Source organism: Patiria miniata, unplaced genomic scaffold, assembly GCF_015706575.1.
Source record: "Patiria miniata isolate m_02_andy unplaced genomic scaffold, ASM1570657v1 HiC_scaffold_17, whole genome shotgun sequence".
Classification (NCBI taxonomy): domain Eukaryota; kingdom Metazoa; phylum Echinodermata; class Asteroidea; order Valvatida; family Asterinidae; genus Patiria; species Patiria miniata.
The window spans coordinates 669,646-693,884 of NW_024037055.1; the positions used below are offsets into that span (position 1 = coordinate 669,646).

Sequence of the window (24,239 nt, forward strand, 5' to 3'; positions counted from 1 at the left end):
TTATGCTCACATCTGATATTCATTTGTATAATACCCGAAGCACTAGTAGGAGAAATTTATATGTCCAATTCAACAGAACAACATTGTCTAAAAATAGCGTTATTCAACGTGGTACATTATACCAAGGGCGGATCCAGGGGGGGGGCCAAAGGGGGCCATGGCCCCCCCCAAAAACGAAACCAATTTTTTTTTTTTTTATGTGACATCGCAATAAAGGCAGGCAATGAGTACACCACCATCTTTTCCTCAAAAAAACATTGGTTAAAGTGTGTCAGAAATTGCCTCAGATCGCACCACAGAGCATCTAGAATCTTTTCGGGGCCCTTAAAGCGGGCCCCGAACCCCACGCCGTAATTTTTTTTACCCACTTTTTGGGGGGACCAAAATTTTTTTGGCCCCCCAAAAAAATTGTGTTCTGGATCCGCCCTTGCATTATACTGGAATAGTCTAGATGACTTCTTAAAATCAGCACCTTCCTTCTCTGTCTTTGTTAAAAATCTTAGATCACATCTACTCAATTCTTATTCGAACAACTAGTTATAATTTATGAATCTAGATGTATGCTCTCGTCTCATACCAGTTTGTGTTTTTTCTACGTTTATTCGAATAACTAGTTATAATTTATGAATCTAGATGTATGCCCTCGTCTCATACCAGTTTGTGTTTTTCTAGGTTGTGTCTTTGTGTGTCTCATTGTTGTCCATTTTGTCCTTTGTCACAGTCTCTGTTTTCTTGGTCATGTCCACTTAGATAGGTTGGGGTACAAAAGCGTGACGCTTCACCTTATACCTAAATGTTGTCGTAAATTTGTTCTAGTATTGATCCATGTACATTATTATACACAATTACATAACTCCTTGCATTTTGCTCTGTATAATATGGTTACACGGCATTGTAACATTTTATTGTGTGGAAATGGCAACATTGAAATAAATGTTTCTACTACTGTTTCTACTACTATATACGTGGTCTCCACTATCAATACCCCAAATGTGATGATACATTTCGAGGATTAATTTGCTGGATTCAACTCAAGCACTATGGAGATAAACCAGGGTAAATCGTAGCCAATTAGTGCAATGAATCATGTGTGCAAACTGCAAAAGGCCATTCATGTAAGTCGGCAAAATGACGACTTACAGCAGATGTTGGCATTCGCGTAAGTCGTCACAAATTCTCGGGTCCTGAGAGTGCCGACTTAGCCGGAGTTTACTGTACTTAGATAAAGCGTGACTGGTGCTAGTGATGGCCAACAATGAGGCAGAATAGCTATTAATTTATTCATTCCAACATTTATTTCTACATTTCTGACAATTAAAAGACACAAAATGAGTTGATGTATAAATAAAAATGAGAAACTGAATAAGGAGCATAACAAAATATAAAGAATATGAAATACAGGATGAACGAAGCATTAAAATACTACGTTAATCAACAAGTACTGTAAATAATCTGAAAATATTAGGCTCGTCAACAAGTAATAAATTAACAATGCAGCAAATATGGTGGCATGGGCAGAAGCCAAAGGCTTATATTGCCATGCAAAGACAACACAAACAAACAAACAAAACAAACATGAATGGACAAAATAAGAGACAAAGACAAGAACAACTATCTACAGACTAATATAGAGTGTATAAGGAAATGAAGCCTGCCTGCCTAACTAGGAACGAGAAGAAGAGGAGAAAACAAATAAAAGGAAACAGAAAGAGGATATAAACACAGTAGTGAGCGAGTAGCTATGCTATAAAATGGGAAATTCATTTCAATACGGGCTATTCCATATACATAGTGCCACCTAGAGGTTGCTACGGAGAGTTGGTTTTTGCATTGCATTGTTGGAGACGGTCAACAAAAATATGCGTGGCGCAGGACACTTGAAAAATTTAGCAAGTCCGGTCCGGTCAGCAGTGAGTACCGTGCCAGTAGTTTCGCTAGCTTGTGATTCGATTATTTTCATTTTGTTTTATATTTATCGAGATGTTTTTTTTTTTGTGAAGCTGCAGAATGTTATGCCCATACGTCCAAGCTCAAAAAGGCTGAAAAATATGTACGGATAGATGGAATAACATGGATTAAATGGCCAAGCCAAAATCCTGCTACCATGGCGAGATGGAAGCGTCTAATCAGGCGTGGAGGTAAAAACGAGCTGACCATAACCAAGCGCATGGTGATCCCAAGCGCATGGAAATGCCCATGGGGATCCCAAGTATTTCTCATGGAACAACTGGGGAAAACCAGTGAACCCACGATCGCTCGCTGCATTGTAGAAGCTTGATGCAGCCAGAAACAAAACGGAGGAGTCCCTTGATGAGCCTGGCCCTGAAAGGCCTGATTCTAGCTCAATCATGGATGAGGGAGAGAGTGAAGTTGAAGAAAGTTCAATGGAGCTTGGACGTAAGTAACAGTGTCAGTAATCGTGAAAATCTCAGCCTAGGCCCTAGCCTAAATAAATGAACGTAGGCCTAGCCCCATAAATATGGCCAATTCACTGGACTACCTCCGTACATAATTAAAGGCCACACTTGGAATATGTAGGCCTACCCGAACATGGAGAACTTTGTCAAGTTTTTATTTTCACATTAAGACTTTATTGGCGAGCTGCGAGGCAGATGCGAGCCTATGTAATACCAATTTCCGTCCGTCTGTCCGGGCGCCCGGCACGCCGGACAGACGGACATTTCAGCCAGACGGAATTGTGGGGTGATAGCATTGTGTTCCCATTATCCCTTTTTCTAAAGATTCCCTTCTGGGGTGATATTTTTCTATTGTGAAAAAAGTGGGGTGATGTGTACTGAAAGGAACATCACCCCACAAGGGTGGTATGGTCAGAACGGCCGTCCACGTTCAGATAAACATGTTGAAGTTTTTTTGGACTAGTTAACTTGGGGAAAAAATTAAATGCAGTTGTCATGTATCATCTCTATAACTTCAGTTAGGTTCATATCATTGCAGTAAATTTTATGATTTTATTGAGGAACTTTAATTCAAGGAAATGTTAAAGTTTTTAATTGTTACATGTATACTGGTATAACATGTACGTGTGTGTATACCGGTATAACATGTACATGTACACTATGCATTTTGGGGATGTGCATGAGCTTCTGGTTTGATCTTTTAGTTTATGGGGTTGGAGTCGGGATGGGGTAGGGGAGGGTGGGGTGAGGTGGGTTGGGGGATAGGGTTGGAGTTAGGGTTTGTGTGAGTAGGATGAGTAGGGGAGCTAGGATGGGTGGGGCGGGGTGGGGTGGGGAGAGGGGTTGGAATACTGGGTTTGGGTGGGGTGGGGATTTGTAGGGGTGGGGTGGGAACAGGCAGGGAGAGACAGGTAGGGGGAGACAGGTAGGGAGAGGATGGGCATGGATGTAGGGGTTGGGTTAGGAGGGGTTTGGGCAGGGGGAGGGATATAGGATCGGAGTAGGGGTTGGGTTGGGGATGTGTAGGGATGGGTAGGGATGGGTTGTTGTAGGGGTTGGATAAGGGGAGGGGGCAGTATATAGGGATCAGAGTAGGGGTTGCATGGGGTCAGGTGGGGATGTATGGGTGGGGGAATGGGGTGGGCGGGATATTGGAATTCGAGTAAGGGTCAAGGGCGGATCCAGAACACAATTTTTGGGGGGGGCCAAAAAAAATTTGGTCCCCCCAAAAAGTGGGTCTAAAAAATTACGGCGTGGGGTTCGGGGCCCGCTTAAGGGCCCCGAAAAGTTTTTGGATTCTAGATGCTCTGTGGTGCGATCTGAGGCAATTTCTGACCACTTTAACCAATTTTTTTTTTAGGAAAAGATGGTGGTGTACTCATTGCCTGCCTTTATTGCGATGTCACATTAAAAAAAAAAAAATTGGTTTCGTTTTGGGGGGGGGGGCCATGGCCCCCTTTGGCCCCCCCCCCCCCCCCCCCCCCCCCCCCCCCCCCCCGGATCCGCCCTTGGTAAGGGTTAGGGTGGGGATGTGTAGAGTGGGTAAGGACAGATAGGGGAAGATAGGGTAGGTGGGTGTAGGGAGTTGAGGTAGGGGAGGGGGAAGGAGATAGGGATTGGAGTTTTGGTGGGGTTGGGATGTGTAGCTGATAGGGTGGGGATGGTATGGGGAGGATGGAATGGGTGTGGGTAGGGGGTTGGGTGGGGGAGGGGGCGGGTTGGGGATGGGGTAAGGTTTTGGGATGGGGTAAGGTTTGGGGGAGGTGGTGATGGTGCTGTGTCTACATGTACATGTATACCCATTCTTGTTCTGTATTTGTGGCGACTACACAAGAGTTTTTACATGGTAATACAAGTATGGGGAGCAGAAGACACTGTTGGGGCTGCAAAAATTCACAACTGGGTCCTAATTACCCTAGCAATGGAAAACTCCCCCATAATACAGTGACGGCTAACCTATATACACGTGTATTTATTAGGTAATCTGTTGACTTTTTATGTTGACATTTAAAAACTGACCCCTACACCTAGGCACATCAACAAGAATCCTGATCCCCTTCCATCATGCCCATCCCCAACCCTACCTTCAGCCTCCCTTCCTGCCTTGGACAGCGAGCCATGGCGGCTTCGCCGTTCTAGTTTCTAGTTTATTTACGCTTTAGAAGCATACTCACCCTCTTTATAGCGAAAGAAAATTAGCCCCCCCCCCCCCCGGCCCTTTTTCAGACATATATATTTCGTGTTATTTCCAGGTTTGTTTGCACATGTTTGCGTATCTAAATTCCAATACAAAATTACACGAAATGTAGATGTCTGAAAAGAGGGGACTACTTTTCCAGTGCTATAAAGAAGGCGAGTGTGCTTCTAAAGCGTAAATAAACTACAACTAAAGTCTAAATGTTAAAATAAAAACTTGACAAAGTTCTAAATTTTCGGGTACATATTCCAAGTGTGGCCTTCTTTACTGAGGTATTGTAGGCCTAGTCCAGTAAATTGGCCACATTTATGGGGCTAGTAATAATAGGCTTTGCACAAAATACCCTGAGGATAATTAGCCACGATTAGGCCTACAGAAACTGTGATCAAACTTTAGGCTTTAACTTTTAATTGTGGAACATTATCCAAGGCCAAGTAAAACAATATACCAGTGGATTTTCCCTGCTCACTTCTTTTGTATTTGAGGATGCATCATTTTTTGTAACTTCTTTTTTTTTTCTTTTTTTTTTTACAACTTCAGATGATTCTACAAACTTAAGTGATGTTCAATAAGTACTTTAGGAAGGTTTTGTGGTCACACTTTAGGTTGAAGTAGACAACCCAAAACTCTCAAATAAAAAGGGCCTCCTCCTTTAAAAGCACATATCGTGTAACTGTAAGCTAAATATGGCTATCTTATCTTAGCCCATTATTTCAATAAAATTTTCCTCTTTAAAAAAAACCAAAAAACGGACGGTCATCTTATTTGTTTTACTTCGCCAATTCTAATTTTAAAATCAACTGTTAAAAACACGTCTGGGTTTTTTGCGATACCAATATTTTGACAATGATGTCTGAACTAGACAATAATGAATAACAGTGAGCAAATTCAAAAGTCTCAACATTGTGTGCAGATTTTGTATATTAAAATAGAAAAAAATGACACAACAAATACTCGAGGTTTATTGTGTATTTTTTTTTATTTACAACACCAAAATGAATAAAATACTGAATCAAACTTTTCCTTTTCCTGACAGGTGCTTTACAATAATTTAAAAAAAAATAATTATGAAGAGATTTCTATAGATTAATATTGATGAGAAAATGACGATTGGAATTACCAAATTAAATTGTTCAGGTTCATCTTCTCTGCCTGCCTTCTTCCAGTTCATCATGTGCTTAATGCGACTAAGTCTTGACCTTCCACTTCTCAGTCTGGCTGATCTGCTTCAAGTTAGCTGTTCAACAGTGACAAGGATCACCACCACCTGGATCAGTTACATGCACCAGACACTTGTTCCAGCCCTACTGATTTGGCCATCACAGGAACACATAAGAAGATGGATGCCGGCTGACTTTAATAATGCATTTCCTAACACACGTGTTGTAATTGACTGTTCAGAGTTTTTTGTAGACAGACCACGAAACAAGGATGAACAGTAGAAAACATTCTCGCAGTATAAAAGTCACAATACATACAAGGTTTTGTTTGGGGTAGCTCCGAATGGAGCATTTACTTTTGTCAGTGATCTTTGGTCAGGAAACATCTCGGATAAATGTCTAACAGAGAAGAGTGGATTGATAGAAAAGCTTGATGATAGAGACGATGTGATGGCAGATAGGGGTTTCCATATTGAAGATGTGCTCTTGAAAATTCAATGCTCATCGCCCCTCCATTTACCAGAAAATGGCACATGCAAAGGGAAAGAGATTAAATGTTGAGGAAATAAGAAAAACAAGAAAATTGGAAGACTTCTTATCCATGTAGAAAGGGCAATCCAACGGGTTAAGTGCTGGCGAATAGTGAAGCATCAAATGCCTTGTTCCTTACAGAGTTGTGCCCCAATGATTGTCAAACTTGTGGCTGCTTTATGTAATCTTCATGATCCCCTGTACTACTCTAAAAATGAGCAAAACCTGAAGAAGGTCAAAGTGTCCAAGAGGAAACCTCATAAGCGTTTATGAATACTTAGTCAGAGAGCAGGGGCCCATATCATGCAGCTGCTTACAGGGGTGTGAAATCTCAGCTTTAAAGCTGATTTCAGCTTGGTTGTTTTGGATTTCAGCTTTTTTCAGCTTTTTCCCTCACTTGCTGTGGACAAAAGTATAGAAGATTTCCAAAGTTCTTTACACCTTTTTCCAGCTATTTTTATAAGTGGTCACTCACACCCCTGTGCTTAGTAGAAACAGTAGAAAAGTTGTTTTCTCATTAATATTTCATATTGAATTAATTTTTTTATTTTGGGGGATTAAAAGGCTCTTTGTCGTCATAACTGTAATGACAGAAACATGACACAGGCTGGTTTATTGAAGTATTTACATAATATTTAATGAGACTTAATGTTTATTTTTTTCAAATAATTAATTGTAATTATATATTTATTCGCATTGTTTATTAAAGTACTTATATAATATATACTGACATACAGAATCACTTGTGGCAATATAAAATATTAAATTACACAACTGAAAGGAAGGCATATTCGAGTATTCTCTGTTTCTTTACTTATACTATAAATAATTTGAACATCCGAACTGATTAAAAATCAGCATTTGGTTTTCCCAAAAATATTTGAATCAAAACAATAATACACGGAAACTGACATAGAATAGGGTTCAAATCCCCCCCCCCCAAAAAAAAAAACCAACACCACAAACAAACAATCAAAACAAAACAAAACACTTTATCTACTTTTTGGGGCATAGACCGGACTGGTGATACACTTAATATCTAAAGCTCTGGAGCAATGTCGTAATGTATCTGGAATCCTTCATATCCCAATTTAATTGTCAGATGAATATGCCCTAAGTGTACTACTCTCTTCATAATTTGAATACGAGTACTTGTATTCCTGAGTTAAGAGTATTAGTCCAATTCCATTGAGCTTGGATCAGAAAATTAAGTGTTAAGCTTTTTTCAACACTTTGAATCTTTTTTCTTTCTTATGTAGCAGTCCCGGGATCACCTGGGACATTGATCATGGGTTATTGTACATAACTGGCCCAGGCCCAGTCGGGCCCCGCACATCACAGGTAGCTGTTTCGCTGAAGAGTAAGAGTAGTACTATTACCCTTCAGGGCTGTGTGATACTGAATGGAGGAATACAAGTTCTGCCTTCTCTTACAACAGTGTATCCATCTTTCTTCATCAAATTGCAAAGTAATTGTTACAATTCCGGGTATATAGCAACAAGTCACATGTAACGTTTGTCACTCCCATTTGAAACTGCACTTGGCTGTACCATGGTGAGGTTTTCTTCAGGTTCAACCTTCCATCCATCCGCTGTAAGTGATAAGAAGGATCATCCTCTGGGATGTCTTCTGGACTGATGTCCTTATGCTTGCATGAACACTTTATTTCCAGAAGCTTTTGTCCATGGCACTTGCATGAGATGATCCCATGTGGGGATGCCCCCATGAAGGGAGCATTCTTGTCCAGTAAGAGTCCACACTCTTCTAATTCAAAGTCTGTATGTTTTCTTGACTCAGTTTCTCTGTATAGCTGCCTTGCTACAGCTTCATGCGTTTTCCCAAATTCCACTGCTTGACTAGTACATTGTAAATGACTGATTTTTGCCTGAGATTTTATCAAGCAGGGATTTGCATTTGTTTATATCACGTGCAGATCTTCCTGAGTCTGCATTACTTGCAGTAATTCTCCCTTCTCTTGCTTTGAACCAAGCTGGGTCAGACTGCTTAAAGTTCCTGACTGCTTCAATATGCTCATTGTTGAAGCCAAGTTGTGTTTGCAGCGAAGTAATCAACGAAACTGCCATCCTGTGATGATGCTTGGTACTGCTGGTAGAGGTCCTTGACAGAAGGTACAAGTACAGGAGACTGTGCCACTGGTGGATCGTTGGCTAATGTCAGGAAAAGGGCTCCTGAATGTGACTCTTCACAAACCTGAAGAAAACACACACCAAGAAACACTGTCTTGTATAGACTTCTAACCAATCATCAAAAATAATTTTCAATATTCCTGACTTCACTCCAGAGAATGGTGGTCAACTTTGGCCATTGACAAACTCATCCCTTGCCACCTCAGCTTAAAAAGACTTCTCCCTTGACAGTGGCAAGGCAATGAGCAAAGGTTGAGTTTATAAGGAGCAATGCCTAGGGTTGAGCTTACCAGAACCCACATACCATCATCTCCTCAACAAAAATATATGTAAAGTATATAGACCAAGAAAGCAACAACATTATGCAAATTTAAATAACAACTTTATGCAAATTATGATCCGATTTATCTGCATGTACAGAAGTTACCATTTTCTAAAATGCTGTGAGGTTGACCAATCATGGAATTTAAAAATGTGCATTTACAAAGACCAAATCATATAAGGCTGTAGTACTGAATGTGAGCATCCTGACTTTCACTCATAATCAGTTTTTAATGTTACTGACTGGCTTTTTGTATCATTAAACTCGCCTTTGAAATAAAACATCACCTACACTCTATTCACCTTTTTAAGATGATCCTGGATGTTAGCAATAGATGTGGCTTTTATCATCTTTGAGGGAGTGAAGTGCTCTGGAGTTGGACCAGGTTTCCTTGGCATTTTCTTTTCTCTCCTGTAGTCTAACTCGTCCACTTTCACAGGCATTGAGGACTTGTGAGGTTTTGTCCACAGACATGGCTCATCGGTGCCAATAGCAGTCCCCTTGTCCGTTCGCCTATCAACAAAGTCACGTACTGAAAAGAGTAGAGCAATGACGTGCTTACACGAACAATCATCTCTGGGGAAAACAACAAAAACGAAAATAAAACCAATACACACTTTAAAAACTGTAACTGTATAACAGGAGCATCAAAACGCTGCATGTATATCTGTCTCCCTCCAAGTTTAGAATGGTAACACTGGAAAGCATTATGATCAGGGGCATCAAAACGCTGCATGTATATCTGTCTCCCTCCAAGTTTAGAATGGTAACACTGGAAAGCATTATGATCAGGGGCATCAAAACGCTGCATGTATATCTGTCTCCCTCCAAGTTTAGAATGGTAACACTGGAAAGCATTATGATCAGGGGCATCAAAACGCTGCATGTATATCTGTCTCCCTCCAAGTTTAGAATGGTAACACTGGAAAGCATTATGATCAGGGGCATCAAAACGCTGCATGTATATCTGTCTCCCTCCAAGTTTAGAATGGTAACACTGGAAAGCATTATGATATGAACACGTATGGAGATGATGGAGCGCTAGGAAAAACAGTCTTAGTGATTTTTACACTGGTGCAATAGTGTGTAGAAAAAAATCAGGATCTTTAAAGTTTTCCAATGTTAGAGCTCAATCCTTTAGAAGCAAAATGGCCTGTTTGAATGCATTTCCATATACTCCAGATGGATTGCAATTATATGCATGTAAAGGTTGAAAGGTACCCCCTTTCGTTGTAAACTTAATGTTTTTTTCTGAAAGAAATACACAGTAAAAAGCATCATGAGCCCTTTGGCCCTCCCCTGGATCCACCCCTAGTATTATGAAATGGTGTAAAACTAGACATATGTTTGTGGACAAACATAGGGCTGTTTCGGTAGCTTTTTGTGACATGTGACATGTGTCATGTGTTCCATCAACGAAGGATGTGTAGTTCTGTTTATAATAAATGGTGGCATATAATATGTGATTCCATTCGCAGAGGGCTTTGAATTATGACGTCACATGTCACGTGATGACGTCACATAAAGTTTCATCTATTACTATAATATTATGGTAAAGAACAACTTAGCCAGAGCAAACATCGTTGAAAGCAAGTTCGCGTCTTTCACCAATTTTAAATTACAAAGCACTTCCGGTTTCAACCAGAAGAAAGGGTCACGTGATTTATTTGCACATATTTAAAAAATGAAGACCCTCGATAATTCTATCAATTCCCGCAAAAATCATGTTCAGGTCTCGACCACCTAATTTTTTCTTACCTATAACACATCCCGGTCTAGCCACATACCAAGTTTCAACCCAATCAGACTTACAGTTCTGTAGATATAGGACTTCATAATATGCACGTAAATTTTCAAAAATCAATAAAAAAAATTAGGGGATGACGTCATCACGACGTCATAGTCTTGGCATTATTTTTGTATGAGGGTCTTCCTTGGCTGTAACATTGATGACGATTCCAGATCGCCAAGTTATAGAAATGGTGGCTTGAAAACGTGTACAAAGTCAACGGGCTAACACGTGTACAAAGTTAACAGGCTAAAAAAAAAAAAACACTGCAGAAACATTGCACCTTTAAATTTGTAATTTGCATTTGAACTGAACATTTTTATGAAATATTACTTGATATTCTGACCCTTAGGAATATGTTCAATTGAATGACAGCGCGAAAAAAATACGATTTCTCTTTCCTTCTCATAGTAATTCTCGGCTGAAGTTCAGAACTACTCAGTAAGATATCAGTGTTGTATAGGAAAAGACTTGTGGAAAATCCCACTGCAGAAAAACGGCACCTTTAAATACGTAACATAGGGCTTTTCGGCATTATGATTTGCTATTATACGTCCCTGACTATGCGCATGCATGAACATAAAATATGTCAAAGTTAGCCGAAAATCGGCTAAAACGGTCACTGTGATGTGGACAGGATTTGACCTCGGCAACACGTGCTCTGCAGGCTGACTGACATACGATGTACATGTATGTGCGTAACGTACGTGTATGTACATATAGACATTCTGTGCATGTTTTAGAGCAGAGGTATTGTCAGCCTGAAGTTTTAAGCGTGCGCAGGGCATGTCCGAGTTCGCTTATTGCCTCGAAGCTTTGAAATGTTTTAGACCCACCCTTAAATCGACAAAGTAAAAACTAACATAAAAACTGCCATGGTTGATTTTTCAGGGATTTTCAAATGAAAAAGGGTCTTTTTATTATAACTTCCGGTCTGTTGACGTCATTCGCCTAAAACTTCACACACGTCTTAAGTGGGTCAAGGTCATCATATACACCAATATTTAGGCGATTCCGACAAACTTCGCCACAGACATCTATTCAAAATACATTTTTGCTAATTTTCAACCTGTCGCTAGAGGGCGCTCGAAGATTGCATGACGTCATTGGTAGATGATTTAAAGAATCTTTTTAGCCAAAAGACTAACACTGTTAAAAGCAAAATCATATCTATAACCATTTTCAAATAAAAAGCCACTTCCGGTTTTGGCCTTTTTCGACCGGAAGCAAGGGTCACGTGATTTCACGCACACTGAATGAAATAAAGACCTCAACCTACTCTACCACTTGCCAGTAACAGAATGCTGCGGACGCGTACGGTTGATTTCTTATGCATTTTTAAATATTAAAAGTGTCACAATTTAATTGCCTATAAATACACACCGGATGACGTCATCATGACGTCATCATTACACAATGTTGTTTGAATTAGGGTCTTTGCTTGGACAAAGATTGGTGCAAATAAATTACTGGCAAAGAGTCAAAAATGCCCTTTGAAAATCGACAATTGTTTTTATTTCTGTGTACAAAGTCTATGGGAAAAATTAAATATTCAAAATTCTATGATAAATTAGTCGATGACGTCACGATGATGTCAATGTTCGGCACACAACTTCAGATGCTGGTCTTAGTGTGAGCCAAGTATAAAGTCAATCGGATTGATTTTAGTGCCCAAAGTAGCGGTAACAAAAAAACGTGTACAAATGCTATGGGCAAAATGACTGAAAAATAAAAAAAATAAAAAAATAACAATAAAAATCTTAACGAAAACAAAGGCTGTTTCGGCAAAGTGCCGAAACAGCCAATAACACTCACGCTGCAACACATCCACAACCAGCAGAAATCACTTCCACATGTCTGGTGAGAAGAACCCAAGTCTGGTACCGCTGGCCTGTCTGGCGTTGTTCTGGCTTGACTGTGGCCTTCACATATTCATGGGAAGTTATCCTATGTGTTTTACCTGAAAGAGGCAAAAAAATTAATGTACATACAATTTACAAAAAAATTGCAAGAAAGCTGCTATTTTGGTGACAGAGTAGCAAAATGAAATGAATTTTCCCATTTAAACCTCATGGGTCATTTTTAGTAACCAAAATTATGTGAAATGTGCTCATGTAGACTGGGACCCCGAGTGCACAAACATAAAAAATAAAATGAGGCTAGCTTTATGCATTCTTCAGGCAAGTTAATAGCATAGACATATATTATTTAGACATTGTTCACTTTGGTCTTGTCTACAAATACAGGAATACTTCCTGCAAAACATATCGAACATAAATGGGCAAAGAATGTGCATGTAGTATCAACATACCATCATTACTTATCTGGTCATGTAAAATGCTATGGAGATGCAGGGTTTTTTTGTTTTAACCAAATTTTATTATTTTTTTCTCACTTCAACTTTCCAGATTCTGTTTTGGAACATTAAAAGAAATACAAATTGTGTCAAGATATCGATCATTGCCTTTAATTTTAACAACTTCATGGACGTTTTTTTCAATAACGAAAAATGTAAACTTGGCTTCGTTATATAGCCAGTAGGCCTAGGCCTACTGCTAGTCTAGGCTAGGCCCACCTGAAATTACGCTTTCCACATGACAGTCCATGAACATCAGATACCCGTCGTCGCTTTTGTACTGCGATAGCCGTTGTGGTGTCCATGCACAGTTCTTGACAAGATATGCAAAGACGTCTCCGAGAGACACAGATGCCATCTCTCTCAAATCTGTACTCCACGAAACATCACGGTCATTCAAATCCAACACCGTCCCGTCACTCGTCACAACTCTCCGACGTGCTTTCACCGACTCTTCATGATTACTCCCGCCTAAAACCTTATACCTCTCTGACGCCTTTTCTGCCAACACTACTGACTCCCCTCCCCTCTCTTCTTTCCACTAAATGGAATTCCCTGTTCTTTCCAAAAAATTCTCAAGTTTTCTACTGACATTCGCTTAAACCGAGGCAAGTCGGCCATATTTATTTTTTTGTCGACCGGAACTAGAAAGATGGACTCTCCGTGGCAACCTCTAGGTGGCGCTCTGTATATGGAATCGCCCGTATTCAAACCTCTGTTACTTAGTTTGCTGAATAAGTGGCAAGTTAAGCTATCGGAATAATGCGCTGTGGACAGTGCGGTAATGTGGACAGTGCGTTAATAGGGGTATCGTAATCCATTAATGATTATCATTCCAGGGATTTTGTTGATAATCACAAGGTCAAACCTTTACTTTTTTCAAAGTTTAACTAATTCAGTTGTGAATTGAGCTGCAGAAACAAGTTCACAGTCACAGTAAATTATGTGTTGGGTGGGGGAGGGAGAGAGACAAATGGAAAGTGTTTGAGTATAAAGGGAATATCATGTTTCCTGTTAAGATCAATCATTCAAAGATTTGTTTACTCATTAAAACAATTATTTGCAAAACTGTACTCAAAACATAGCTTGTGCATTGCCCGACTTGGAGTGGTTTTGGCTATGCCCATTGCAAGCTGTTTAAAGGTGTTTTTTTATTGAATTTGTTGTAATTAAAAAGTCTTTGGAATGATGAATGATTTATGGTCTACAAGCTGTACCAATATAAGCACCAGCATCTATAACATACCTCCTTTTGAACACACTGTCCATATAGCCACAGTGCATTCATGCCATAGCTTAACTTGCCACTTACTCAACAAACTTGGAAACAGGGGTTTCTTGGCCTTTGTTTTGGATCGTGCTGCTCAGTCATCCATGACGAAAGAGATGCAAATAAGATATCAATGAAAAGCTAATGAACTACACTTTAAGATGGAGCCACGTTGACAGTGTCCACATTCATAACTTTTACATATTAATCTGTTACTTTTGGATATAGTCATTCCACGTTAGTTTGCCATTGACGATAATTCCAAGAAATTTAGTTGAGTGAACCTGCGAAATAGGTTCACTGTTAAGTCAAACAGGAAATGGAAAAATAGAGTTAGTTGAAGTTAGTTTTACTTCGGATTTAGAGAAAGTTTGTTCGATTTGAACCAAGGAAAAGTATGTATGAGTTTGTCATTTTGTTAACCAAAGAGTGAAGATTAGAACTAGAGAAAGTGGTGATAGCGTCGTCAGCAAATAGTAGAAAAGACAACGTTGAAAAAGATTATTGAATATCATTGATGTACAAGAGAAATATTAGAGGCCTGAGAATAGACTCTTGAGGAACTCCATGGCTGATAGATCCCTACAAAGATTCAATATTGTTGATGACAGTGAACAGGTGTCTTTGATCTTGGCAGCTCTTAAACCAATCAATTAAGGGTACAATCCATGACACCATAGAAATCAAGTTAAGATATAAAAATGCTGTGATCGATAGTGTCAAACTAAAAACTTTTGAAAGATCCATGAAGATACCAGCAGTGTAAGAGTGAGAAGTAGAGATACAATCAGTGAGGTGAATGAGTGCCATATACGTTCAATGACCAGGACGACACCCGAATTGTTAACGAAAGAGGGTGTTGTTCTTGGAAGAAATTCAGAGAGTCGATTGTAGACAATTCTCTCAAGAATTTTGGTGAAACAAGGAAGGATTGAAATAGGATGATAGTTGTGGATATCAAGTGAGTCACCACTTTTGAAAATGGGCGTCACTCTAGCAACTTCAAGGTTTAATGGAACGGAACCAGGTAAAAAGGAAAGATTGAAATATGCGCTAAAGGAAGAGAAATAAATATAATAGGTTTAACAACATTGAGCAAATTTCATTGAACCCTGCACTGGTATTTTCCACACAAGTTATTCAATTCAGTTCAAAATACTTTATTTATCCTTAAAAGGCAATTATACGTCATTGGCCAGCTCAATTTTACAAACACTGAAATTTAATTACACGTCAAATATATCAATTGTAAATCAATATGAGGTATTGCCCTTCGACAACTTATAAACACTGTATACTCACCGCGTTACCTCCCGAGTGAAAGTTGGAAAAAAATCACTTGACTCAAACCCAAGACCTCCTGCTTTCTAGTGCAGACGTCTTACCACTCAACCACTGAGCTTGTGGGATTGGTTGGCTGGTTCGAATATGATGTACATATAGCAGCGGGAAACGTCCCCGACCAAGTGACTTTAGACCATAAGCAAGGCTGCTTGTGTAAGTTTAAAAGTACAAACTGTGCGATATTGACGCCTGTGCATGTTGCCAATGCTTGCGCGCGCTGCACCGAATAACAAAACAAACTACTAAATTAAATTTTCCTACGGTGCGTCTTAAGACGCATCGTTGGAAAGGCCTTCTTTCGTTGATTACTTCAAAATGATAGCTTGCCAGAAAGATTAATTTCACAGGGAGTTTAGTCCACTTACTATCTTTCAACCAAGTATGTTTTTCAACAATAATACGCCAGTTACTTTTTCGGATGGCTGCAAATGATGGACTATAGCTTTAACATTAACAGCATTCTACTACATTCTGATTTGTTTCAGCATCTGCCCAACTTTGTTATCCTGGACTTGTTTGGAAACCCTGTGGCATCAGTGGAAAATTACAGACTGTTTGTGGTGTATCACCTCAAGAATTTGAAGGCCTTGGATGGATCTGCTGTGGTAAAGCTTTTTAGGTTATATTTCACCTTACAGGTGCAGGCCGGCAGTCTGACCATCTGTCTGATGACTGCCAACAGACCTTCTTACCGCGCATCCCACCCTCTCTAGAGGAGGGCAAAACATATTTTTCCCAAAAAAATTCTTGTATTTTTCTTGATTTATCAGTTTTAGAGGGGGGGGGGGGCAGGGACATTTTGCCCCCCCCCCCCAACTCATTAAATTTACACCACTATGACTTCGCACCTCTTTTTCTTTTCTTTTTGTCTCTTTTTTTTTCTTCCTTTTTTTTTTTTTGGCTTTTCCGGGGGGGGGGGGCAAGCACCCCCCCTTGCCCCCCCTCCCCTGTCCATCTGTCTGACCATATGGAACCCTTAAAGTGTACCATTTCATTGCTTTTAAGAAGAATTTCCTTGGCCTGTTGAGTCTTATCCTTAGTTCCTGACAGTTTTTGGCACCGCGACTCTATTTGCTAGTGTATGCCCTACACAAACATTTTCCGACAGAGAAGTTGTGGATTACAAAAAAAGTGGCCTTCTAAGTAGTAATCACAAGCTTTTGATTCACTATTAAACCGGGCTCTCAGTGTCTAGCTGAAAACAGAGAAATAATCACTTCACCTTTTACCTGAAATATCTTAGGCAAAGCGTTCTGACACAGACAGAATTTTTGTAAGCAGTTAAAAAAATTTGCCTTATGTATGTATGTTTTATTAAAGATGTCTTTCTCTTTCCTGTGAGTAGATGCAATAACTCTTTCTGTGTGGTGATCCACTACTTTTGTCAGGTTATAACAGTTTTGTCAGTGTTTTTAATGTTGTGTTGCTTTCGTAGGAATCTTCAGAAGGGGGAACTGCCAAGGATAAATTTGGTGGTAGGTTGACACAAGACTTCGTGGCAGAGAAACTAGGTCACTCTAATTTTCATGAAGTGCGGGAGCTCGACTTTCCCCAGAGTGCTCTTCGACAGGTTGACCTCGGCACAGGGGAACACTTTATTAATCTGAGAAGGTAAAAATTACAATATGTTATTATTGTAATCAAAGAGTCACTGCGAACTTACAGACCAGTTGCACCCTGGTAGCACACATTATGATAGCCCGTCGTTGGAATTTAGTTGAATTTAGTCTGTTAATGGGGCATTGCAAATCCCGCCTATGTCAGCTCGACCTCGGCAACCGACGTCAGATGGATATTCGAATGACGTTGTACCGACCCCACCTTTCACACTGAGGCCCAATGTCAATACGACGTTCAGCAAAAGCCACATTTTTGTTTTCCTGCCGACAGCGTCCCTACCTATAACCGACAGTACTGATGTACAGTTTCAGATGACCTGACATTGGCAGGTTGTATTATGAAGGCACATTTTCCAACTTCCCCCAACATCGTTCTGACTAACATATTCAGCCTGTTTACCAACTCCCTAAATCTGTTTGCCCGACATTAATAACACCCCTTCCCACATTTCCTCTGACGTTGGTCTGACTGAATACTTACCCGTAGGCCCAAGGTTCCAAAGTCCCATTCCCAATTTCCACTTGACGTCGGCCTGACTCTGTGATTTAACACGTTGTACCCGTCGATCGACTACCTAAATCCGGCCCAAATCAGTGGACTCCATATCTCCAAGAAAAAAATTATTGGCCTGTTGTCTTCTTCCAACCTACATTTAGTCAGGTGGCTTAGATTTAATTTTCGTCAAGATCGTGACCAACTGGTCCAAAGCACCAAACTTGGCAGATAGATTCTTATAGACCTAGAGAAGATATTTAGAAGGGGTGACACCTGAAATTCTTTTGGGAAGGGTGCCTAATTTGCATAAATCGTTAATCCCTGTCATGTAATATATTTATTCCCATATTTGGGTATATTTCTATTTTTTTATTTTTTTGAAATTTGTATTTTGGGGATTCTACTTACATATCTTTACTTAAATGACATTTTCCAAAGCATATAAGTGACTGAATAATTATGAAGACATAGTAACGATCTAAAGTGGCTACTATTATGCCCTAAAATTGCGCGCATTTACCTTGTCTCCAGATATCATCAATTAGTCTTGCCAAACATCAGCATTGATGAACTTCAAATTCACCAAGTAGCTTATTGGTACAGTTACCCTATTAAAACCTTATGCAAAATCATGTGAACAATGATAACATCGTGATATTTAGCCCAGAAAACAAAAACTGGGAAAAAACGAGGTGTCCATAAATTAGGCTAACAAGTAGGTGAAGGGTTGCCTAACGTAGGAGACTGGAACAAGTTCAAGGAAATTTCCAAAATTATTGTAAACAACAATAATCTCTTATTTGGGGGAATTTCGTTGAACTTGTTCAAGCCCCCACGTTACCCTTCCAGTACTAGCCCAATTTACGGACACAAAATTTTCTCCCTTTTTTTGGTCTTTTGGGCTAAGCATCAAGATGTTATCAATTTTCACATGATTTCCCACTTATTTTTGTTAGGATAACTATGCCAGTAAGTAACTTTGTGAATTTGAAGCTCATCAATACCCACATTTGGCGAGACTAGTTGATGATATCTGAGGAAAAGGTACATGCGCGTAACTTTAGGGTAAAATAGTAATAGTAGCCATTTTGGTTCTTTACTATGTCCTCACAATTATTCAGTCACTTATATGTTTTACAAAATGTTATTGAAGTAAGAATATGCAAGTAGAATCACCAAAAAACACTTTTCAAAAATATAAAAAAATAAAAATATACCCAAATATGGGAATAAATATATTACACGGCAGGGATTAACGATTTATGCAAATTAGGCACCCTTCCCAAAAGAATTTGAGGTGTCACCCCTTCTAAATATCTTTTCTAGGGCTTCAAGAATCTATCTGCCAAGTTTGGTGCTTTGGACCAGTCGGTCACGATTCCGACCATATGCCACCTGACTAATTACAGGAGGAATTGAGTCATACAGTAGCAAATTTAACACACACATTTAATAGGATATCTTAGAACGTAGTGACAAAAGGTTTCCCAACAAACCCTTCAATATAATAATAATAATAATAATTAATTCTTATATAGCGCATTACATCATTGACACAATCTCAATGCGCTTTACAAAGTTAATAAAACAAATGTCATTAAATACACTAAAAAAGCTCATTAAAAATATTAATACATCACCAATCTATTGATTTAAATACCAAGTAAAACTCATTAAAAATACATTAAAACCACAATCAGTCAATCATCATGAATGTTATTTAAAAACCTGACGGAAGTAATACGTTTTTAGTGCTGACTTAAAAGATAAAAAAGAAGGTGCGTTCCGAATAAAATAAGGAAGCTTACTGGGTACTGCTACTGAAAAGGCACGCATGCCATAATGATTTTGATTGAAACGGGGCTGGACTAAGCGTGTTTCATTGGAGGAGCGAGTGGCTATAGAACTTTCCCGAACTGTCAACAAATCCAACAAATAACCAGGTGCATGTTTATGTAAGATTTTATAAACCAAGATAAGGATCTTGAACTCAATACGCTGTGCCACTGGAATCCAGTGAAGACTTTGGAGAACAGGGGTAATGTGCTGATATTTCTTAGTATGGGTAATAAGACGAGCGGCTGAGTTTTGAACTAATTGTAGCCTATGGATTAAATAGTCAGGAAGGCCATAAAGCAGGCTATTGCAATAATCCAGTCGTGACGTAATGAAGGCATGAATAAGTCGTTCAGTAGTGGTGCCATCTAAAACATTGCGAATTTTGCTAATGCGGTGCAAAGCAAAATATCCTGATTGGCACATTTTAGAGACATGAGTAGCCATATTACAGTGATTATCAAAATACACACCGAGATTCCTAATGACTGTGCTAGGAGTAATATCATTATTTCCAACGTGCAAACCTGACAAAAGGTCACATTTACGAAACGAGGAATGAAAATGAATCACTTCAGTCTTCGAATCATTGAAACTAAGCTTGTTCAAAAACATCCATTGTCTAATTTCCTTAACACATGCTTCAAGATGAGTCTTTGAATTATTACCATTCTTACAGGATACGTACAGCTGGGTGTCATCAGCATACAACATAAAATTGATGTTATGTTTCTTGAAAATATCGTCTAACGGTGCAAGGTATAATGTGAACAAAATTGGCCCAAGTACACTTCCCTGTGGCACACCAAAAAGCAAAGGATTCAACTCTGACTTTGCTGACCCAATGCAAATCCTTTGGGTACGACCCACTAAATAGGAAGTGAACCACTGGAGCGCTAAATCTGTAATCCCATACCTGTTTTTCAATCTATGAAGTAAAATGGACTGATCAATGGTATCGAAAGCGGCAGTCAAGTCAAGCATAACTAAAATAACCTCTTTCCGATTGTCAAGTGAAATCAAAATATAATGTTGAACTTTCAACAGTGCTGACTCAGTACTGTGATACTGCCGATAAGCTGACCGAAATTTGGATAACAATGAGAACCGGACTAAATATGCATGAAGCTGGTCAGCAGCTATTTTCTCGATTAATTTACCAACAAAAGGAACATTTGACACAGGCCTGTAATTACACAATTCATTTGGATCCAATCCAGACTTTTTAAACAGAGGTCTTATGATAGCCGTTGTTTATTCTGATGGAAAAACGCCCGAAACAAAAGATTTGTTCACAATCGATAATAAATGCGTTGAAACATAAGGAAGACCAGCTTTCAAAAAGTGAGTCGGGATCGGATCCAAAACACACGATTTAGAGTTCATTGATTTCATGAATTTGATCAGAACCTTTTCGTTAATTGTACTAAAATGCATGAATGAGTGACCAAGTTCAGTAGATACACATGGAATATCACCAGGAACATGCATCAGTTGCCCTCGAAGACGATTTATTTTGCTATTAAAAAAGTCTAGAAACTGTTCGGCTAATTTTTGATCGTTGTCGTGTTGAGGCAAATTCTTTGCTGCAGCTGCTTTGTTGCCAATCATGTCATCTATTACGGAAAATAGTTTATACGTCTCAGCAACACGATGGTCGCTGCCTTTGGTTGGCCTTGATGATCCTGACCGCATGTATGTTCAGGCGGTGTACCATCTGGGTGATCGATGTGTCTTTTTGGTGCTGGAAATATATGTTAATGATCATCATAATGCTACAAGCAAAATCTACATTTGTCTGAGGAGCATCGATACCATAACTATGTTAAAGGCACAATTCTTACCTGCTATTTGAAGTAAAATGACATGTGGAGTACCGTTGTGCTGTCCAAAGATTTTCAAGTATACACACACGTGCAGTGTAGTGTGACTGATGTCGCAACATATCAACTGTTATTGGGCTATGATATTCCTAGACCAATGTTGGCTGCAAGGTTATATTGGGTGCATGGCCCAATGTTGTTGGTTGGATGTGTCGGCTAAATTTCATCCTGCCAACATTGGCAAGATACCTAATACATGATGATGATTGGATGGCATAATGGCAAAACGACGTTGGCATGATGTCCCAAGACCACCGTTGGCTGCAAGGTTGTATTGGGAACACGACCTGACGTTGTTGGTCAGACATTTCGGCTGTAATCATCCTGCCGACGTCAGCAAGATATATGATGTTGATTGGACGTCATAACACTGATGTAGGCAGGCCACTTGCTAAATGGCATGTTGGCAAGACATATTCTAATTAAACAACATCGGCAAGACATTCCATGACCGAAATTGGCTGCGAGGTTGTATTGAGAACGCAGCCCGACATTGTTTGTCGGACATGTTGGCCTAATTAAACCATCCTGCCCACGTCGGCAAGATGCCTAATATCTGACGTTAATTGGACGTCATAACACTAATGGAGGTTGGCCACCTGCTTATTATGTATGACGGCAAGACATATTTTTAGCCCACATTGGCTGGATGTTCCAATACTGACGTTGGGTACAAGGTTGTTTTGGGAACACAGCCTGATGTCATTGCGTGGATGTGTGGGCTAAAACTCAACCTGCCGACATCGGTAGGAAACCCAATGTATGATGTGAGGCTAAAAAATAATAACCACCATAGGCTGGCTGTCTGTTGCAGGACAAGATGTATTTTGACCGATGTTGGCAAGATGTTCAAAACCCAATGGCCTTTTTAAGGACGTCGGCGAGACTAACTTTGAACGACTCCAACCATTTGCCAACCAATGACCGACTTAAACCGACTTTGGGCAAACTGCAGTGTGCCACCCGAGAAGAGAGATATTAACAACAGTAATTTTAGTGCTTCTAAGTATCTCATTTTCCCAAACGTGAGCCAATAGGATTAAAACTCATTGGAAGTGTTTGAAATATCAGATTGGAATTAAAACTTAGCAAAACATAGTATTGTAAGCGTTGGATCCCTGAATTTAAACCTCTAACTGTTGAATCAGATGTCGAGGTACATGTATTCCATTATGTTAGCTGTTAGGAAACAAGTTCTCCCTAGCATACTCAAACAAATAAATGAACCTCTTTACTTTGTTCACCCTTCTTGTGCCATTAAGGGTTGTATCAGTTTTAGACTAGACTGTATTCACTAGGCCTTAACAGGGATTGTGGCTTTTTGTCACACTACACCATTGGCATCTGATTGATCACAATCCTGTTTTACTGTACATTGTACATGGAGTCCCCCTTTATTTCTTGTCGAAAAGCTACAGTCCATCATTTGCAGCTATCCAAAACGTAATTATTGTTAAAAAACATACTTGGTTGAAAGATAGTAAGGGAACTAAACTCCGTGTGAAATTATTCTTTATGACATGCTGTCATTTTGCGCGTGCAAGCTTTGACACAATGCATACATCCATGCACGCGTGGTTGCTTTAATTCATAGGATCAGTGCGCGCCATTGCGTAGCTGCAATCGGCTCAGCGAGAACGTGTCTCAGTTGCTGAATTTTTGTTGCTTCAAAGAAACAAAATGCACAAATTACAAATGATGAAATTACCTTTAAATGCACATTCTCATTCTGGTTAGTCATTTAAAGTGCTACCTTATTTTCCATTTGATTCTGCCTGACTAAAATGGCTGCCCACTACTTTCACTTGATTATATGCACAGCGAGGACTTTAAAATAGGATAGTTATTTGTCTCTTAATTTATTGTTGAGAAGGGGTGATTTATTTTATTCAACAATGCTTCTTTCTTTAAGTTTATTTCTTGAAATATCTTTCTAATTCAGTGTGAACCTGGAGCATAACAGTTTGCAGTCATTCTGTGGTCTTGTCTACCTGGTGAACCTAAGGGTATGTAAAATAACTGTATTCTAATCGTTCTAATTACTGTTTAAAATATAGCCCCTCCCTTTTATCTTTTCCTCTGAACAGCTTTAATTCTAATGTCTTTGTTGAGAACAATAAATAAAGCTGCAGAAAACCAAATCAAAAGTGCAGCCAATAAACAAACACCTTTAAATGTCGTCACATTTTGCAAAATTTTTGATTGTGCTCCGGCGTTGCTGCTAAGGCTCAACCAAATTTCCATATGCAAAGGGTATGATTTGCTATTCTGCATTATTTTGCTCTGCACAAACTAGACTTACAGTAGGGCACATGGTGCTTCTAACTTCTCAGTGTCATTATTTGAGTGCCCATTTATTTTTATACGAAAGCAACAACAATTGGCTTGAAGTGTGCATTGGTCAGGTGGCTTAGATCTTAATTTTTGACATGATCGTGACCGACTGGTCCAAAGCACCAAACTTGGCAGATAGATTCTTAGAGCCCCAGAGAAGATATTTAGAAGGGGTGAAACCTTAAATTCTTTTTGGAAGGGTGCCTGATTTGCATAATTTGTTAATACCTGCGTGTAATATTATTATTATTATTATTATTATTATTAATGGTTTATTTTATTAAAATTTCACGGCCATAAGGCCGAATTGCAGTTTAATTTACACACATTAAAAATCGTTATATATTAAAATTACAGAGAATTACATCGTCTGAAAGATACATTAAAAAGGTAAATCACAACAAAATACACACAAGTAATAAAAATTAAAATCATTCAAATCCGACTGCGTAAAATATTGAGTGAGCTCTATACGTTCATGCATACCCAACCCACTACATGTAATAAGTTAACCAGAAACTGCGACCAACAACGAGTT

The 24,239-nt window shown here is 39.3% G+C and overlaps 1 protein-coding gene across 1 annotated transcript in view; it reads left to right on the top strand.

Annotated features, from left to right (window-relative positions):
• The window catches only part of LOC119723310 (leucine-rich repeat-containing protein 9-like), a 165,845-nt gene that overhangs the window by 93,503 nt on the left and 48,103 nt on the right, over window positions 1-24,239 (top strand). Inside the window, exons 15-17 of the mRNA XM_038193864.1 lie at window positions 16,019-16,138; window positions 16,969-17,144; window positions 23,310-23,373. Of these exons, the coding sequence (XP_038049792.1) occupies window positions 16,019-16,138; window positions 16,969-17,144; window positions 23,310-23,373 (360 nt within the window). The remainder of the gene's footprint in view (window positions 1-16,018; window positions 16,139-16,968; window positions 17,145-23,309; window positions 23,374-24,239) is intronic.